The 17,824-nt window shown below is 40.2% G+C and overlaps 1 protein-coding gene across 1 annotated transcript in view; it reads right to left on the reverse strand.

Annotated features, from left to right (window-relative positions):
• The window catches only part of STK4 (serine/threonine kinase 4), a 48,246-nt gene that overhangs the window by 13,922 nt on the left and 16,500 nt on the right, over nt 1–17,824 (reverse strand). Inside the window, exon 10 of the mRNA XM_050907281.1 lies at nt 9,504–9,661. Coding sequence (XP_050763238.1) covers nt 9,504–9,661 — 158 coding nt within the window. The remainder of the gene's footprint in view (nt 1–9,503; nt 9,662–17,824) is intronic.

Below are 17,824 nucleotides of genomic sequence, written 5' to 3' on the forward strand. Positions count from 1 at the left end.
CTCGCAATAAGCAACATCTAGATTTTTCTGTAGGTTTTATAGTAATACAAGAAGAGAGTGCACAAAGGCAAATGCACCAGGTCCAGAAGTCAGAGCTGAGATAACTTTGCTCCTCCACAGTACATCATTTCAGGCACCTGTCTGGATAAGACCCGGCCCATTGGAAAGTATTCACAGAGGCTTGATGGAGACTTTATCCCCAGGCTTTTCCCTTATGGTCCAGAGACTCTATCCTCCAAGAGGCAATCCAGAGCAGCTATATTAGGCTCCTGATGCAAAGAGTCCCCAAAAGGAGCCCTTTTTGCTACAGATGAGAAAAACCTGGACAAGCTTGTCTTTTTAAGCTACATTACCCTTTACAAACATTTGTACTGACAGATGAGTTGCAAGAAGATTTTAGAAGCATTTCAAATAGATCTCGTTTGAGCAGCAGTGTTCTTTCTTTAAGGGAGATGCTGTGCCAAGAACACACCCAGCCTTGAAAACAGATCTCAAGGCATAACAAGGATCAAACAGGTTTTCTAAAGAATTCAGTATGCTCAGAGATTTTTCCAGCGTCACACCTTCAATTATTAATTCCTCTTCCCTTTCTCCCAAAGCAGAAATGCACATTGCAGCCTGACCTTAAACATACAGCAGTAGTGGAACAAATCCCATGATCAAAGACCCTGGATGAAGTTCTCTTAGTTACTTAGTTCATCCACAAAGCTTTCAGTCCATGTCTCAGCTGATTAAACGCTACAGTAGGAAACGGGCCTCCAAGATAGTCTAGGATGTTGAATTTACAAGTCTGAATACTCTCACATGAAGCTGATTTCAGGTTGCATTATTTCAGTCTCCATTAAGGGCTATGACCTAAGCAATTCAACACAAACAACAGCAACTCATTTTACTTCCCACTCACCGCAAGTTTCATTTAAAAGCCTTATGTCACAGAAGGCCTGCTATATACAAAAATATAGCAAAAATGAAATTTTGACAGCAAGTTGTGGCAGTAAGTGCTTTGCAATCAATGTCAGTATGCACCAAAGTGAAAGCAGGTGGTGAACGATGACCCTGTTACCAAACGGAAGACAGCAGAAATCTATTCTCTTCCACAGCAGATATAAGTCAAGCCACTGAACTATCTTTTTCAATTTCAAACATTGCTAACAAATTTTAAAACCAAATGTGGTATCTTCTGGGTTTTTTTTTTTTTTGTTATTATAAAGGGAATTTAGAAAGGTTTATAAAATCTACATACATAGAGCTTGCTGTAAATCACATCGGTGGTTTGAAGCAGCCATGAATTCCATGAGGTTTGCAGTAAGGTTCAGAGTGTCTTCCTCATGCAAATATTACAGAAGATTCAAGACCACTTAACAAACAATAAAAGAGATAAGCAAGCTGTTCCTGGGCTTATTTTTAAAATGACTGTATGTTTGATTACAAGGTGACAAAATGAACCATTTTTCTGTAATAAAGATGTCACAAGTTAAAAGTATTTGCTGGGAAGAACATACTAAATATGCTGAAAAGGTAATGCTTAAAAGAAACACAAACAATTAGCAGAGCTTTAAAAATTCTTGGCAGATGGCTGAAGGGAAAAAAAAGGAAATCCATTTAAGGGACATCAATGTTATGAATCAAGGCAGGTGACATTTAAAACCAATGAATAAACCATCACAAAACCCTGTCTCTTTTTATAAGTCATACTTCACAGTGGAAATTACATCTAGGTACTACACTTTGCTTCAAGATCTTCCTCAATTAGCAGGAGATCTCATGGGGCTACAATTTCAGGTTTGGAAATTAATAATTGTCTAATCTGGACTGCCTTCTGTTGTCAGAAAAAAATATTCTTTTTATTAGAGTCCGGTCATCTGTCCGTGTCGTCATCCCCCTCCGCCCGCCCCCCTTATGGTCTTAATGCTCTCCCACTGAAAGAAAGCTTTATTTTAGATCCAGCACAGCACAAACAAGTATCTCAAGTTCACTTGTTTCCCAGCTAGGAATCTGCCCTAGTTCCAGAGGACCTAGACAGGGATATCTATCAGCCATCCCAGATCTGACTCAAACTGATGAATGTCCTAGCAAATAAGTTCACTTTACGATCAAAGTAAGACTATTGGAAGAAATCAGTGCCTGAGAAGTAATTTTTATTCCAGCCACTGCTGGGAAAAAGGAGAGTTCATGACAGATGAAGGGAAGAAACTTTTGGACGGAGAAATCCCTGAAGATTCACTCAAAGTGTTTGGTTTAGTCTTGGAAAAAATGTTATTGAAAAAAGTTCTACTTTAACCAAACTTTCTTTTTTCTTCTATGCAAAACTCTACATATTCAAATGACTTTTTGGAACAATCAATCTTCATTCATCACACAAGGGTCAGAGAAACTTGCTCTCTTAGAAAAGAAAGGCTGTATTGCAAGTTTCATAATAATTCAATAAAAGTCTCAAGATTATTTGATTTTCAAATAATCCCATTTAAATGATCTGCAAATGTGCACACACTAATAAAGCTTTTTTTGCTCCTGTCCAAGTAGATAGACTTCAGAAAGGCTATCTTAGTAACCAGCTCGGATTATTCACTTGAGTAATTTGGATGGGAGAAAGGAGGAACAGAAAGATTAGTGTAGAGGCCTCCATCTGACACCTTTACCAAGCTGCTTAAAAGACAGAAGTAAAAAGAAGATAAAGCTCAGAGGATCACAGCAGAGTCAGGAAACACTATAAAATGATAAACTGTAAAAAGTCACACTACAGCAGCTTACCCATATAACGCAAGCACTTTTCTTCTAGCATCTGCCTTATCCATGTACCCTCAGCATGCCTTCTTCCTACTGCTAGAAAAGACCCAAAGACCACTTCCAGCAAAATGAGAGCCAATTATTTAGCCTGCCATTATTTTGGAAGCCTGCAACTGTACAGCAAATACTCCCAAGTTTTTAGTCGATTGAACTTTTAGAAGGACAAAAGGTAGTAAAGCTATAAAACATCAATATTAGATTGCTAATAAATGCTATCCAAATGAATGTTCAGAGAAACCGAAGACATTGAATGTTCCAGGTACTGGTAGACAACAAGCTGTTCACAAGACAAATGACACCTTCACGGACAGAATACAATAAATTAGAGACTCTGGTCATTGTAAAGCAGAATGTGTTTACGGTTATTGATAAGCAATAAATCACCTGCCCTCTAACAGTTCCTCGCTATAAATCACTTCCAATGAAAGAAACAGATGGTTCCAGTACGCAGCCATTCTTCACCACAATCTTGAGCTAGGAGAAGAAGTATACTGTGCTGAGTGACACCCATTTTTAACTGCAGTTGTTCTATAGTGGCGTAGGGGAAGCAGCAGGGTGATGCAAGAGACCTAACACTGTGCACCGTGAGATACCAGCTGCAGCTTTTGCAGATTCACGCCAGGGCCGAGCAGCACACAGAGCTGCAACGTGCATCGGTCATTGCACTTCCCCGGTTTGGGCTCCAGCCTGCAGCGATCCGTTGTGGTTGGCATCCTTACCGCCTGGACCACACCTGATATGCACAAGCAGACGCTGATCTGCAGGCATTGTCAGGCTGGTGTCTACCACCAGACTCAAAAATACAATATGATCCTAATGCGATTTGACTTGCTTTGAAAGAATTAAGCTTTCTATAAACTTTGCAGTAAGAACTTCCATCTCTTGCTATCACACCAATACCTAATTTGTCTAACTAGAAGGAAAAGGATTCACATTCATGATTTCACTGCAAACCAACAGCCATTTGTCCAACTGAACAAGCTGAAGACACCATTAGACTAACACACTTTCCTTCTCTGCTGGTAAAGATACCAGAAATGGTTTTACTTATTCATTTATTTTAAAATCTTTGTTTCCAATGTAATGTTTCAAACTACTAAGTAAAAGCATAGAAATGAGGATGTTAATAAAAACCAGTATATCCCAGATGAGAGCAGCATAATGAAATATTGTCTCAGTAAATAGAAAATTATATTTTCCTTACTACTTCAAGAAAAAGAATTACACCTCCACTCAGATAAGAGGAAGGCTTGCTTTCATTTATGTTATAGTTGTAAAAAAAAAAAAAAAAAGGTCTAAGCAGTAGCTGTTAAAAGCTCTGGCTAGAAGCTGCTTGCAGACAGACACAAAAAATATCACGGTTTCCTATCAAGTAAGTATAAATGGACATACAGTTATTCAAAGTTATTTAAAGGAGGCTGCAGTTGTGATATCAACTCTTGCAGTGCAGATAATTCAAGAACTCCAAAAGATGTGAATATACTTTTAGAAACTGGACTTTATTAAAATTTAAGTGTTTTCCTGATGTTTTGCTTCAACAGTTTGCCAGACTATTGCTTTGTCTCTCATCTGAACAAATTGCAAGTGTGAAATATGTTTCTATTGCTCACTCCTTTGTCCACTGGCTTGGCAAACCATCCAACTCCTACAGCTTCCTGCTCCAAGCAGCCCCTGGCAGGACTCTGTAAGGAAGAGGAACGCTGTCTGGAGCAAGAGCTTCTAGACAAAACCAAAGACCACAGCAAGCGGTCTATAGACACTTTTGAAGCAAAGATACCTCATTTCAAATTAGTGAATTTTAAGGAGCACAATCCACGGAGAAGTCAGGTATCGGCAGCAAACTGTGGACCAAGCACTTTGGAAGTGACAGGCTAGACAACTGGTTACTGGAAAGAGATCTGTAGCTGTGGGATCAAACCCAGCCCTTCCTCCAACTCCTGTAACTCAGCAAAGTCCCTTCTCTGCCCATCTCTGTCTAGCAGATGGTGAGGTGGAGACAAGAACTGTTGCTTGTACATGAGGGCTCTGACTGTGCAGCCCTGACAAAAGTGGCAGCTGATCAGCACCTTCATTCTTCCCCTCAATTACCGGCAATTAACACCTCCTGCTCGTCCTTCCTTCTCGTGCCCTGCAAAAATTTCAGAAGCAACAGTTCTCCTGCTTGCAGGACAGTCTTCCCCAGCAGCAGAGAAACAGACGACACTGTGCACTGAAGAGTGATAAAGTCTGTTTTGGAACTGGAAATCACACCAATCTTTCCTGTCCAAAGAAATTCCCATCAGCAGCCAACGAGACACTTCTCAAAGTGAGCTAAAAAGATGAGCTAGTGCAGAGAATAGCACTCACAGCATGGAAACACAAGACCTGAAACACAGGTTCGCTCACGGCAGACTGAAGCGTGCTGAACCTGTGAACAAAGGCCATGACAACAGCCATCTTCTGCAGTCCTTCCACAGAAAGCTGAGAACTTTGCCACGTCTACTCCTTCTACTTCTGCAAACCTTGACATTCTCAAGGATATACATTAATTTTATTTTTGTAAGGAAAAGAGTTTGGCTCCAAAGGTTTTTTTGCTTCTATGAGAGAACCTGTGAAGGCAGACTCTCTTCATTAAGCCAAGGAGTGAGAAGGAAAGACCCAAACTACGGGCTGTTGATGATTGTAGGAATAGGAAAGGTCTGATTCACCAAGACTTAGCAGATGCAAGCAAATCAAGGTCTTCCCAAAGGAAGCAGGATACTTCTTAGGAAAGAGACATAAACCTTGTTTCTGAATGTCAGCTTCCTTCCCAAAGCTGCAGCAGCAGGATGGAGATTGCCAGTGCAGACGACGACTGCTGATGGTTGCAGCTCTCCACTGAGGTCCTGCAGATGAATGGCAATGCTTTCCTTCAAAAGCTCAGCCATCACCTGGTGTTCTTCCAGTGAAGCACAGATAGCAAGAGCAGATAAAGACAATGTAAAAGTGTCTGTAGCAATTAAGCTCTTGACAGGCTGCCTCACACAGGCCAAGAATGGTCAGCAGATACACAGGTGCTGGAATCAAAAAAGCCTTGGAGCAAACAGCTTCAAGCCCTTGTGTAATGCCTGCGGAAAGACTTGATGTCCTGCAGTACTCTTGCTCTAGTGTCTGTTAAAAGTTCAGGTCCTATTTGGCTCCACATCCAAAATAAACCCCTAGGATACAGCAAAACCTAAACTTTACACTACAGGTATTAAAACAACAGCAGTTGCATCATGATGGCAAAATTCAACGTTGACAGGGGCACTACTGCCACTCACTTTCGCCAGTGAAACCACACTCATGAAATAAAACGGAAAAGGTTTCAGTATTGTCATAGTTACCATAAGCCATGAATGGCTGGAACCTGCTAACTTGCTAACAAAACAGGCTTTCAATAACATGATTAGTGATATAATACACGACATTCATGACTGGATGATCCACAAATATGTGCTACAATAGATTTGGCAAGACTGAAGGCCTGTCAAGCAGGGCCAGAATAAAAAAAAGTGATCCCACTTTAGCCACAAGTGATATTAGAATAGTGACCTGCTCAAAGCAGTTAAAAGGCTTTTAAAATAGGAATAAGCAAAGGGTTTGTTGTGTCTAAGGGCAGGAAACACTGCACAATTGATTTTGCCGTATGTTACAGTACTGCTGAAAGATTAAAGTGAAAAAATGTATGACTGTCTAAACAAATCTTCTAGCATTATTCATTTAAGTCTGTGCAACTGTATGTGACTAATGCTCACTGGCAAAATTAAATTCAACTACAAAAATTTTGAGATCTGATTATGGCAATTAGGAATTCTACACACAACGCAGCCTGCCCATTAACAGCCTACCCCTGCAGCATTTTCATATTAGAGTTTGTTATATTCTTCCTAAAAGTAAGAATTTTTGCCCATAATTAGTATTTTTGTCCCCCATGTTAAATAAATCATAGTGTTCTTGAAAACATTTTTCATAATCAAGCAGGGCTTAAATCTTTAGAGATCCTTGTTCAAACATGAGTGGGGATAAACATTAACACCATCGGGCATTGACTAATCAGTTAATAATAACTTCCACCTCAGAAATCCAAGGCTGGAAATACACTGCTGGAAATACACTGGGTTTATGCCATCTCCAACCACAACCAGGACATAGCCAGAGCATCGCATTTGGGAGGAATGGAGTTCATCACCTTTTAGAACAAGATCTCTGGGTTTTTAGCTCTGCAGTGGATGGGGCTGACTCAATCTAGCCCTTATCTAACATGACATTATCGTTGTGATATAAATAGTGTCTTATTTGCCTACTTCAGAGGAACAATGTTAGTCAAGAAAAGGTCAAATGGTTTTGCCACAGGGAAAAAGAGCAAAAATCTTTTGTAATTTAATATTGCCCCCTTTTTTTGTTTTTTTTGGAAGACAGGAGACTCCAGGTGCTAGTCGCAGAGGAGGGAGAGGAATACAGAAAAGAAGACAAGGCATATTTATCTAGTCTGCAGTAGCACAAAGCAATAATATTTCAATCATTTCTTAAGGCCCAGGAGGAACTAGTATTCACCCAGCATCTCACTGATCTCATGTCTACTTGGAATCCTGCAAACTCTATAGACAAAGTCTGCCCAAACCCGCCTACTTTGACAATGCCGAAATAAGTTATAGCTGCAGGCAAGTCTAGGACAGATGTACTTGATACACCGAATGAATATATTTTTTTCTTATTCCACAATGCTTATTGCATTGATGCTTTCAATTAATAAAACATTAATAAACATGACTTTTACCCACAGGCAGCCATCAAATTGACCCATTTTTAGCCAAATGGGAAAAATACCCAGTTTTAAGTCTTTGAATACATACACAATGTGAGGTTACTGCTACTAACCCTCAGATAAGGGCTATACAAATAGCCATGTGTATTTATTAAGGTTGCTTTCAAGCATTTTTCTTATCCTACAGAAAAGAAAGTAGCTCTGTTACAAAATTTGCATGCAAGACAGGCTGGTATATTCATACTCAGTTGAATAGAGAAATACATACAGCTGGAAGTGAAATTTCTACAAATTACTACATGAAGGTGACCCAAAGCCCAATTTATTGCTAGCTTTTATTGCTTGCTTTTATTGCTTCCAGCACACTGGTAATCTATGCACATGGCAATACTTCAGTACTAATGGAAATCAGTAAACAAGGTCACAAGCGTGTCAAACAGTTGCTTTGCACATTCTAAAAATACTTGTAGGTCCTGTTTGCTAGAACGGCACCGACCTTTCCTTGTGTCATCCGTGCTGTCTGTGCCACTCACTGGGTGTAGCCCGCACCTACAGCTCATGGTATGCAGGGTGCAATACATCCTACTCGGTGGAAATCAGGGTAATTGCTAAACTTGTTATCAACCAAATTAGAAAGTAAAATAATTACAGCAAATTTCCCTGTGGGCCATCTTCTGCAGACTACAAAAGACTTCTAAGATACTCCAAACCAGCCCATCTTTTCTGGGAAATACCACATATTGAAAAATAATTGTTTATCATTAAATTCAGTTACAGCATGTAAGCTGAATGAGATAAACGAAGTATCTGACTCAAGTGGAATTGTGTGTTTGGCCCAGACCGTGTGATAACCTGCAAGCTGCCTGTGTATTTTTGCAAAACATGTTTATACAGTGACTGTAAGCCTTCAGGCTAAACATAACATAGTGCAAAGGGTTACAAGAGAGAGAATGCAGCAGGTCCCCTCAGCTAGTCATCCTTTTCAGTCACAATAAGAAAATCTGAGATGCAGCAGCAAAGACAACAAAATATATGTAACAGCGGTAGTCTATACAATCTGTGTAAAGAGAATGAAAGGCTCCAGCTATTATTCCAGCCTTGAAGTAAAGCATCTCCTCAAGTCGTGACTAGCAGAGGGATTTCGCTTTCCACACTGTTTTGTGAAGGCGGAGTGAATCTCACCAACTACTGAATGCAGCGTGACAACCCGAACCACGGGCAACACAAACAGACATCGTAAGGGCGCACAATGTACTTAGAGCAAAAAGTGCTTGCAGTGAAGTATCATTGAAAGAAAATGCAGTGGAGGGAACAGTGTTCAGCAGAGCATGCATCTTCTGGCATTTTGAACTCAAAGCAGAAATTTTCCATCCTCACAAAAAAAATTAAATCAAATTATGAATAGGAGATCTTTCTTTGGACTTCTGAGAAGTTCCTGAAAATTCTGAGCACGTGAACCTTAGTTAGGAAGACTGAAATTGAGGATTTGAAAGAGAGATGAAGACAAGCTCGATGTTTATATAATAAAACAAAACCCCGCGAATTTCCTTGTTTTTCTCAAGCTTTGGCAATGGTTCTAACACTGTTCTTTGTCAAGCACTACACTTTCAGGATTTGCATTTTCCAACTGCCATCTGGAATTCCTTTTTTTTTTTATTTTAAATGCATAACGGGGAAGTAAAGCAAGATAGCTTGTACCTACATGTCCTCAGGCTTTTTTGTTTGTTTGTTTGCTTTTAAACAAGGAAAGCATACAGATGATGACTGGTTATGATTACCAAGAAATACCTAAAGAAAATTAGTTTTTCAAAATGCCCCATCCAAATGCATTAGCAATTAGAATCTCCTCAAGTTTCCATTAGTCTGTCAAAAAAAGAAACAACATTATAGCAGCTCTGACTGAAACTCTTAAAGATTGTCACATTGATTGAATTTCAAAGTATAGACTTACAAATTCGTAGTCTCCATCCTGTGGCACTTTCCAATCAGATGAATTTTTTGTCTGGCCAGACACATTCTTCCCAAAGCTATTGATTTGATTCTCCTTCTCCTTCTGCTCAAAATATTCAAGGAATGATGGTTTGGCTGGCTGCATCGTTTCATCCCTCCCTGGAAATATTAAAAATAAAAAAACCCAGTTGTTTTGAAAAATATATTTTCGGTTATACAGCCTTATATCATGCCCAAAAATGATTTTATTTTTTTAGCACACACTAAATCACGGAGTACTGCTAAAGTACTTGCTAAAGTACTATTTTTTCAGGAGCTTTTCAATCATAAAACTGACTGTACAGTGAGAAAACTGGAGAAGGGAAGCTTAAAGTCCACCACACAAGTGATTACAATGCTGGAGGCCTTGGCCTCTAGACCTGCAATCCATCCATCAAAGCACGCTACCAGGTAACTGAGCTTCATGCACTGAATGCTAGAACTAAACTGCTACCAACTAGAGAGGCTAGTTTTTCTTCATCCCAGCCAGGTTGCATGCACTGCAAAATATGCAAAGTTCCCAAACTAAACAGCATTGTTTTACAAGCAGAAACTCATCTTTATATTTATGAGTAGAATAGTACAAAAGCCAGGCTTTCAAAGACCACGTCTACCATACAAATATCACATAACTTAAGTAGTAAAGTTCTACATTTCTTGGGTAGAAAGGATTAATTAGTTTGCAAAGCTTCTTTTTTTCTTTTCATAAACAGTCAGTCAGTAAGTTTTCAAGTTTACTGTCCTAGGGGTTTTTTTGTAAGTTAAGTCCTCTGAACACACTTTCTTAGTGGATTACTCGAATAAGCCAGATATATAGATTAACCATTCAATTCTAGACTGCATTTAAGAAACTTGGGGTAATAAGAAATGGGCAAGGGTACAAAGAGAGACAGAGGAGTCAAAATAACCCCCTAAATATGAATACTTTCATTTTTAAGAGCAGGTCTCATAAGCCTCCCAAGCACCATTCTCAATAACAAAGAGTTCACCCGTACTGATGGGAGAAGAAAGGATATAGCCAAGAGCACAAAGCTTTAGCATAACTAGATTTACATTATTCTCATTTGTCTAAATTATTCTTTAGAACAAGCAGAAGTTAAAAGAAAAGGAAGAATGCTGCTGATCCATTAAGAGCAACGAGCTAGTAAAACTAGATTCTCACAGGGTGCCCAGATACGTTGGGTAGTTGGTGGGATTAGGGATACAAGCACTAAAGTATCGCTTCTTCCTTTAGCCGTCACACCATCTGAATCCCTGCTCATGTGATTTAAGTACCATTACATACATATAAATCTAGCAATCCATTCAGCAAACAGGTTTCCATCACTGAAGGAAGAAACACAGGGTCACAAGATCCCAGATCAAAGCAGACCCCCAGTGCTGTCTGGAGAGAGGAAGTGGGCTCCGCGAACGGAAGGCAGCTTCAGCTGTAGGGTGACGACAGCGCAATAAGGAAGTGATGAAGAGTGAGAAGATGAAAACACTGATTCCTAGCACAGACAGCCTAAAAGCTGATACAGGAAGAAAACACAAGATTTAACTTCACAGCAAGTCAAGACCGAGAGACTTTCAGTATCTCCAAAGGAAGATTTCTTTACTAGTGCAACTGGTACAGCATCAGATGCTGCCCAGACTGCTGACACTTAAAACTGGCCTGTCCTCTGAGTTACAGTGCAGCTAATATCTTGTGAAAAATCCCAATCTAAATGAAGAGGCAGGCTTGCACAGCAAACATGCTTTAACAGGGCTGCACCACAAGACCTTGACAGCTGCAAACGCAGCTAAAGACTACTTGCAGCTTAATGCCATTGTGCTGCTCTTTATGATAAAATGCTTCACAAAGATCTGTGAGCATAATGGAAGTAAGCACTGTAACAATACCCAGTAAAATGTTTTTGTTCTGATAAAAAATGGCTCTCTAGACACTGGAGTAGGTTACTCATACTTGAAACATATGTTTTAGGCAATGCAGAAACCATCATTTTCAGAAAGCAGGATTAGGACTAGAGCTAATAGAAAATGGCATCAGAATAGCCTACTTCTGGATGGTGGAAATAAGTTCACTGTCGAATGCCATACATTTGAAATAAATACAATCTGTCAGGCAGGCAATCAACCAAAAGTTTAGAGCTTCAGACAAGCACGCAGGGGTAGAGCCATCCTTTGACGGGTTTGTGGGGTCTGTGTAACGCAGAGACTCTCCTATGAGTTTGTACAGAAGGCAGGCTATCACAAGACAATCCTCACTAAGGACATTCAGCAGTGCTTTCCTCTTGAAAAAATATTAGCTACTCTGGAAACCCATTAAGATTTAATCACCGACTATTATTCTTGCACATAAAATTGCCATCCAGTGATCCAGAACTTCCCTGGCAGACTCTGTCTGATCCTCAGACAAGTGTATGAATTCCTTGGTCAGCTATGAGATACTTTAGGAAGTTATTTGTCTACAGACATGTTAAATACAGAACAAATTTCCGCAAAGTATAAGAAATCTTGGCAGGATATTTGGGTTGTGATACTGAGAGAAGTGTGGTTCTACACAGTCTGAAATGTCATGATGCATTTTGAAAAAGCACTGCATCGTACTGCCTCTCCAGGGGCAGCAAAAAGCTCAAGCATGAACTGAAGTGCTTATACTTTTGCACCATGACAACTGGAGCAAAGACAAATTATTCTACCCCTGGCAGTAGTTCCCCTTTTTTTAAAAACAAAAACCTTATTGTACAGAATTAGATCAAGAAAGACACCTTCAGACAGGCTGCGTGAAGGTCAGTCAGGGAACACGTCTGCAAAGTGGAGAACAGATTTGCTGTTGGGAATAATTACTGAAATACAATAGCAATCCAATTACTGCTAAGTGATAAAACATTTATTTAGAATGAAGTAAATACACCCCTTGTATTCTGCTGCAGTTCAGTCTGTCTGAAGCAGGAGGGAAGTTGTTATGACCAATCGTGGCAATGTTTAACACCAACAAATTTTGTAGAAATAAAGGAATTCCTAACTACCTAGGCTAATCTATACACACCTTACTGACAGCCAGCCTAGGTCTCAGTAATTCAGGCTTCCTAGGAAAAAAAAAGAAAATCTAAATCAAGCTTGTACTCTATGTTTTGAAAACAATTGTTTGCAGCGCAGGAGACTTTGAAAACAAGTGTTTCACTCCAGTGACATTGGCTTATTCAGTTCATTTCTACTTACTTTTTTTTTTAAAAAAAAAAAGACTGTTTGCTCATACCAGAGCTTAATTCAGACTGTCACTTAAAATAATCATGCTCATTTCCCCACACCTTGTATTTTACCAAGAACTGCAATATCTGTAAACAACTAGTAACATCTACTGAACAACAACCTATTGTAGCATCACTGAATTACTGAAAGGCATATCCAAACCCAAGCTTGATTTGATAAAACTTCTGTTTTCATGCAGAAATGAAACAGACAAAGAAGGAAGCACATGAAGTGGTGGTGGTAGTTCATAATCCTGAAGAGTACAACTGGATTTTCAGCCTCACCAGTACAAGTGACCGAAAAAACTGGGGGGCTGCAGCAGAAGGCTGCTGGGACACTGAAGGGGTCTCTGCCGTGCTGAGAGGGTGGGAGGGAAGGGGGTTTGTTCAGCAGGAGAGGCTCTAGCTGCAGTCTCCCACCCCAACAGGCCATCAGAGCCCCGCTCTCCCCAGCAAAAGGATGAGAGGAACTGTCTGAACTGCAGCAAGGGCAACTCGGCTGAACATAAGGAAGAAAGTTTTCACAACAGGGATGGTTGTGCAACGGAGCAGGGCTGGAGCGACTGTGCAAGGCCCTGAGCAACCGGATCTGCCATCGCACTTGGTCCCAGCCACCGCACAGGGAACTGGACTGGGGACCTCCAGAGGTCCCTGCCAAGCCAAGCTCTTCTGCAGCCCACGCTCTTCGCACTCGCTGTCAGACACCGCTAACCTTGCGGTCACCTCAGGCCTTTCAAACACATGCAACCTTTAGTCACCAATTTTAATGTTGGTGACATGTAACACTGCATCTTTATTTAGTGTTGGTTTGGTTTTTGTTTACACTGATTAAAATAGAGATTGCTAACTGACAAACAAAAATGGAAAAAAGATAATATAAAATGAAAAATAGCCGGAATACAGATCTAAGATGTCTGAAATTTTAGTTGCTGCTATGATCTAGTAGGGGTGCATATGCAGCAAGACCAACAGAAACGCTCCTGGAGACAGAAAGACATTATACCAAATCAATCATCATCTCAGCACAACTGCATTTCTTTTTGTCAATCTTGGCACTTAGCAGCAGTGTCATCTTTCCAAAAATGATCTGCTGTTAATTCAACACAGGAATCACACTGCTATATCTTTAAGATTTTGATAACAGGCAGCTGAAGACAAAAATCAATCACTGCTATTTGCAGAAGCAGATGCTGCTGAAAGATGACATCGCACTAAACGTGTCTGTGCCAAAAAGCATTTAACTTCCTAGTCTTATAGGGTTAGACTAAAATATGAACATTTGACAGAAAGTGAGATCACAGCTGTGGCAGAGAAGAGCCTTTTATGAGAAGGTCACCCTGCGGTGACAAGAAAGGGTTCACCATGCATTTATTTTGGAACCTAAAGAGTTGCCTATAAGGATGAGCCACGAGAGGTCCCTGGAGCCATTAACGGTCTACCATTTAGATACGCAGATATCTTTTAGGAGCTGTATTAATTACACAAATGGAACACCACAGCTCTGCTGGAGCCAGTCCAGCTGACTGCAGAATTGCAGGTTTGGGCTAGCTGTACAGAGCCACAGGCGCTGGGAGGACTGCTCATCGTTCAGCCTGCCGTGTGGTGAAGAGCAGAAGCCCTCTGCAGAAAACTCACAAGTGCTCTCTGGTATAAAGTCATGTTTAGAAGAGTATAGGAACATCAGTATTGTTGTGTGTGAGACCAGAAAAAGATGTGAAATTGGTAAGTCCAAAGGTAGAGAATGCTATAAATTGTGAACAACAAATATCCCCTTAGATTTCAATTTTTAAAGCAGCACCATGTTAAGCTTACTACTGGTTTCAGTAATAGTGTTACCCTTTCAGCACTGGAAAGCAAAGTCCAACTGCATCTGGTACCATGCAAGCTGGGACAGTCCTTACCGAAAGCACAAACAGCCCAGACAAGCCAAAAGACGACTGACAGATACAGGCAGGGCACTGCAAGAAGCCAGCGAGGCAACATCAGCAACAGCCAGTGGCCTCAGCATACTGGATCCTCTCCTCTGCCAGGCTACAGCAAGGGCAAGTTTTAAGGAAAAACTTAAACAACAATGTGCTCCCTCCCAAAAAACATCACCTATGTGAATACTTGAGGGAATGGAAGAGGTCAGTCTCAGCGGCTGACTGCAGCATACAGACCTCCTTACATCAAGCAAAAGATGACAAAAAAGGTGTGGAAAGCCTTCAAGCTATTTCTCTTTCCATATGATGCTGCAGAGAAAGTAGAATGATAAAGAAGAAACAGCACAGTCAATTAAATCAGCAAGAGATTTACTTTTTACCCCAGCAGTAAAGAATATCCGTGAAACCAGATCATTCAGTATCATCTAGTCCTAGAAATCAAAGCACTCGTTTTGTTGATTTTGTCAAATTAGCTCTCACAATTGAAAACTTTCAGAAGCTCATGAGCTTCAAAGGACGCCTTCAAAAGGAAAGTGGGATTTACAAAGTCCTTCTATCTGAACAAGCTTGCTGAGTAATGAAACTAGAATTTCTGCTTTTCTCTAAAATTATTCTTCTCTACTCAAACTTGACAGCAGAAGAATCCTTGTTTTATTATTCTTTCCTCTTGAAAGAGATTGCTCTTATCTACCTAGGGTGAATATTCTAGAGTCACAAAGCTTGTCATGAGAGGGAGTAAGATAACCTCAGGAACACACTTTGTGTGCTCTTTACTCAAGTCAGTTTATACAGTTAATACTTAAAATACCTATTCTTGAAGCCATAGTAAGAGATTTCCTCCCTTGTATCACAAAAATTGGAGCTAGAGTTGTGGCTGGGAACAGTCAGATCATGCTACAAATTCATCTACAAAGAAGATAATGTAAATCAACAACAATGAAGTGATCAATTACTACATTAGCAATATCAAACTAAAACGTGGTACTTGGTACACGTATATGTATTGGTCAAGATTTCAGGAGGCTGCAATCTTTAGAAATACAACTGGCCTCAGCTCTGGAGAATACTTGTGTTTAGAAGAATGAGGTGTCAGGAGCAACAAGACCAAAAATTTTTAAGTTGACTCCTGCTAGGAAAGTATCACGAATGCCCTGCACGAAGCCCAGGAAGTTGCACCCCTGTGAGCAGGAGCTCAAAACAGCTCTGCAGAGATGCAGTGAAGAGCACTCCTGTTAACTTTAAAGAAAGCAGATCTATCACTGCCTTTAGTCAGACATAATGCCAGAAAGGACCCACTGGGACAAGCAGCACAGTCTTCTGCTATTATATACAAGATTATATAGTCCCTTTCACAGAGGGATCAAGATCTATTGTAAAGCAATTGGTTTGCTTTGTCCTTGCTGTTGACAGGCTTGCTGTTCTCCTGGAGTTATAAACCCTCTCATTTCCAGTCTGAAGTTTATGGGTAGCCAGTGGATATGCACTTGTTCTTGAGCAAGCCTCAGTCAGCTCTTTGGCTTTCAAACCATCATCCTCTACAATGTTCACCTTCCCTCCTTGCCCTTTTTAAATTCCCCCCCCCCCCTTTTTTTTTTAGTTCTCATATCCAATGTCATCTTTCATTTTAGTGGTCTAAATAAGCATAGATCTTTCACTGACTTCTCACATAACAGGCTTAGTCCCCAGTTGTCTCAGTAAGCTTCTGTCTGCTTTAGATTGAATTATGTAACTTTAAGACTGAAAATGCACACGTATTTAGGATGCACAAAACAGTGCCTGATGATTATGTGCAAGCAACACTTCATTAATATTACATTTCAAATGGAATTGCAGTTTTATTTGCTTCAGGCTATTTCTTAGAGATCACAGATGAACTTTAGCAGCTGGACAGCCTAATTTGTACAGTATGAACAGGACTGAGTCATTTTATGCAGCAGAGCAGAGAGATGCCAATTTATTCAACCAGAGCAAAAAGTGCTCCATCATTAATGAATTCACCCCATGGCAACACAAGCTGAGATTTCCTCACATTAAAAGCAGACCACATAACACTTCATATCTACCGAAGCTTATGAGGACAAGTCTTCCCATAATTATGGCCTATCTCAAACTAAATCAAAGCAGAACATACCTGACAGGTCCTGCTATTAAGAAGGACCATAAAAATCAACACTAGGTATCCTAACTAATCTCTTTTAATGAATATAAGACATCAAAGTCATCTAAGGAGAAGAGTACCAACACTCATCCAAAGCTGTGGCGTATATAATTGAGGACTCTTTCTGAAAGAGGAGGAAATCCTCACAGTAATGAAAGCTGTTTAAGACCAGGTTACCTCCTTTTGGATCTCTTTCACATAAAAACTCAGAAGAGATTATAACTATATAGCAGCTTTCTTCCTCCATCACAAATTTTCAGTGGACACCTTACGTCTTTCACCTCATTAGCTTGAATTGCTAATTTAGTACAGCAAGCACAGTATGTGACACAGGCAGCAAGATGTGAAGGTGCATGAAGGAAGAAGTGAACATTTCATATCCTGCATCATCTGGCTCAGGTGCTGATGAATCTTAACAAGAAACAACCTCATCGACAGGGATGCAGTCTTCAGGTCCAGCACGCTGTGGGTAAACAGCTCCGGCTCCCCAAATGGCATATAACCAAGTAAGCATTTGCTAACACCCTTTCTATTCATAACCTGGAAACTCATTTGCTTATCTAGAGAGAACAGAAAACAACATGGCAATGAACATTTTTTTCCTGAAGCTTGAAAATCTGCTGGTAAAAACAAATTTGGTTTTAAACTTCTGCAATTAAGGAATTTAAAAGTTTATAGAGTTTTCCTCATTCCTGCTCAGGAGGAAGGCTTTCTCCAGGGTTTATTTTGATGCAGTAGGAAGTGAGTTTATTCTTAGAAGAGACAGGTAGGTTACAGTTTGCCTGTACGTGCAAATATATGCATGCGTATGGGACAGAGATATACTTACTAAGTGATTTACTACTACTCTGTCTCTTGGTTGAGTCTCCTGAAACATATTGCCTTCTGTATGCTATTCAGGACTCTATTAGTCATACTTCCCATCTTCCTCAAGACAATGCTTCTGTCCAGAAAAAAAAAATCCCCCTAC

Source organism: Gymnogyps californianus, chromosome 17 (assembly GCF_018139145.2).
Source record: "Gymnogyps californianus isolate 813 chromosome 17, ASM1813914v2, whole genome shotgun sequence".
NCBI lineage: Eukaryota > Metazoa > Chordata > Aves > Accipitriformes > Cathartidae > Gymnogyps > Gymnogyps californianus.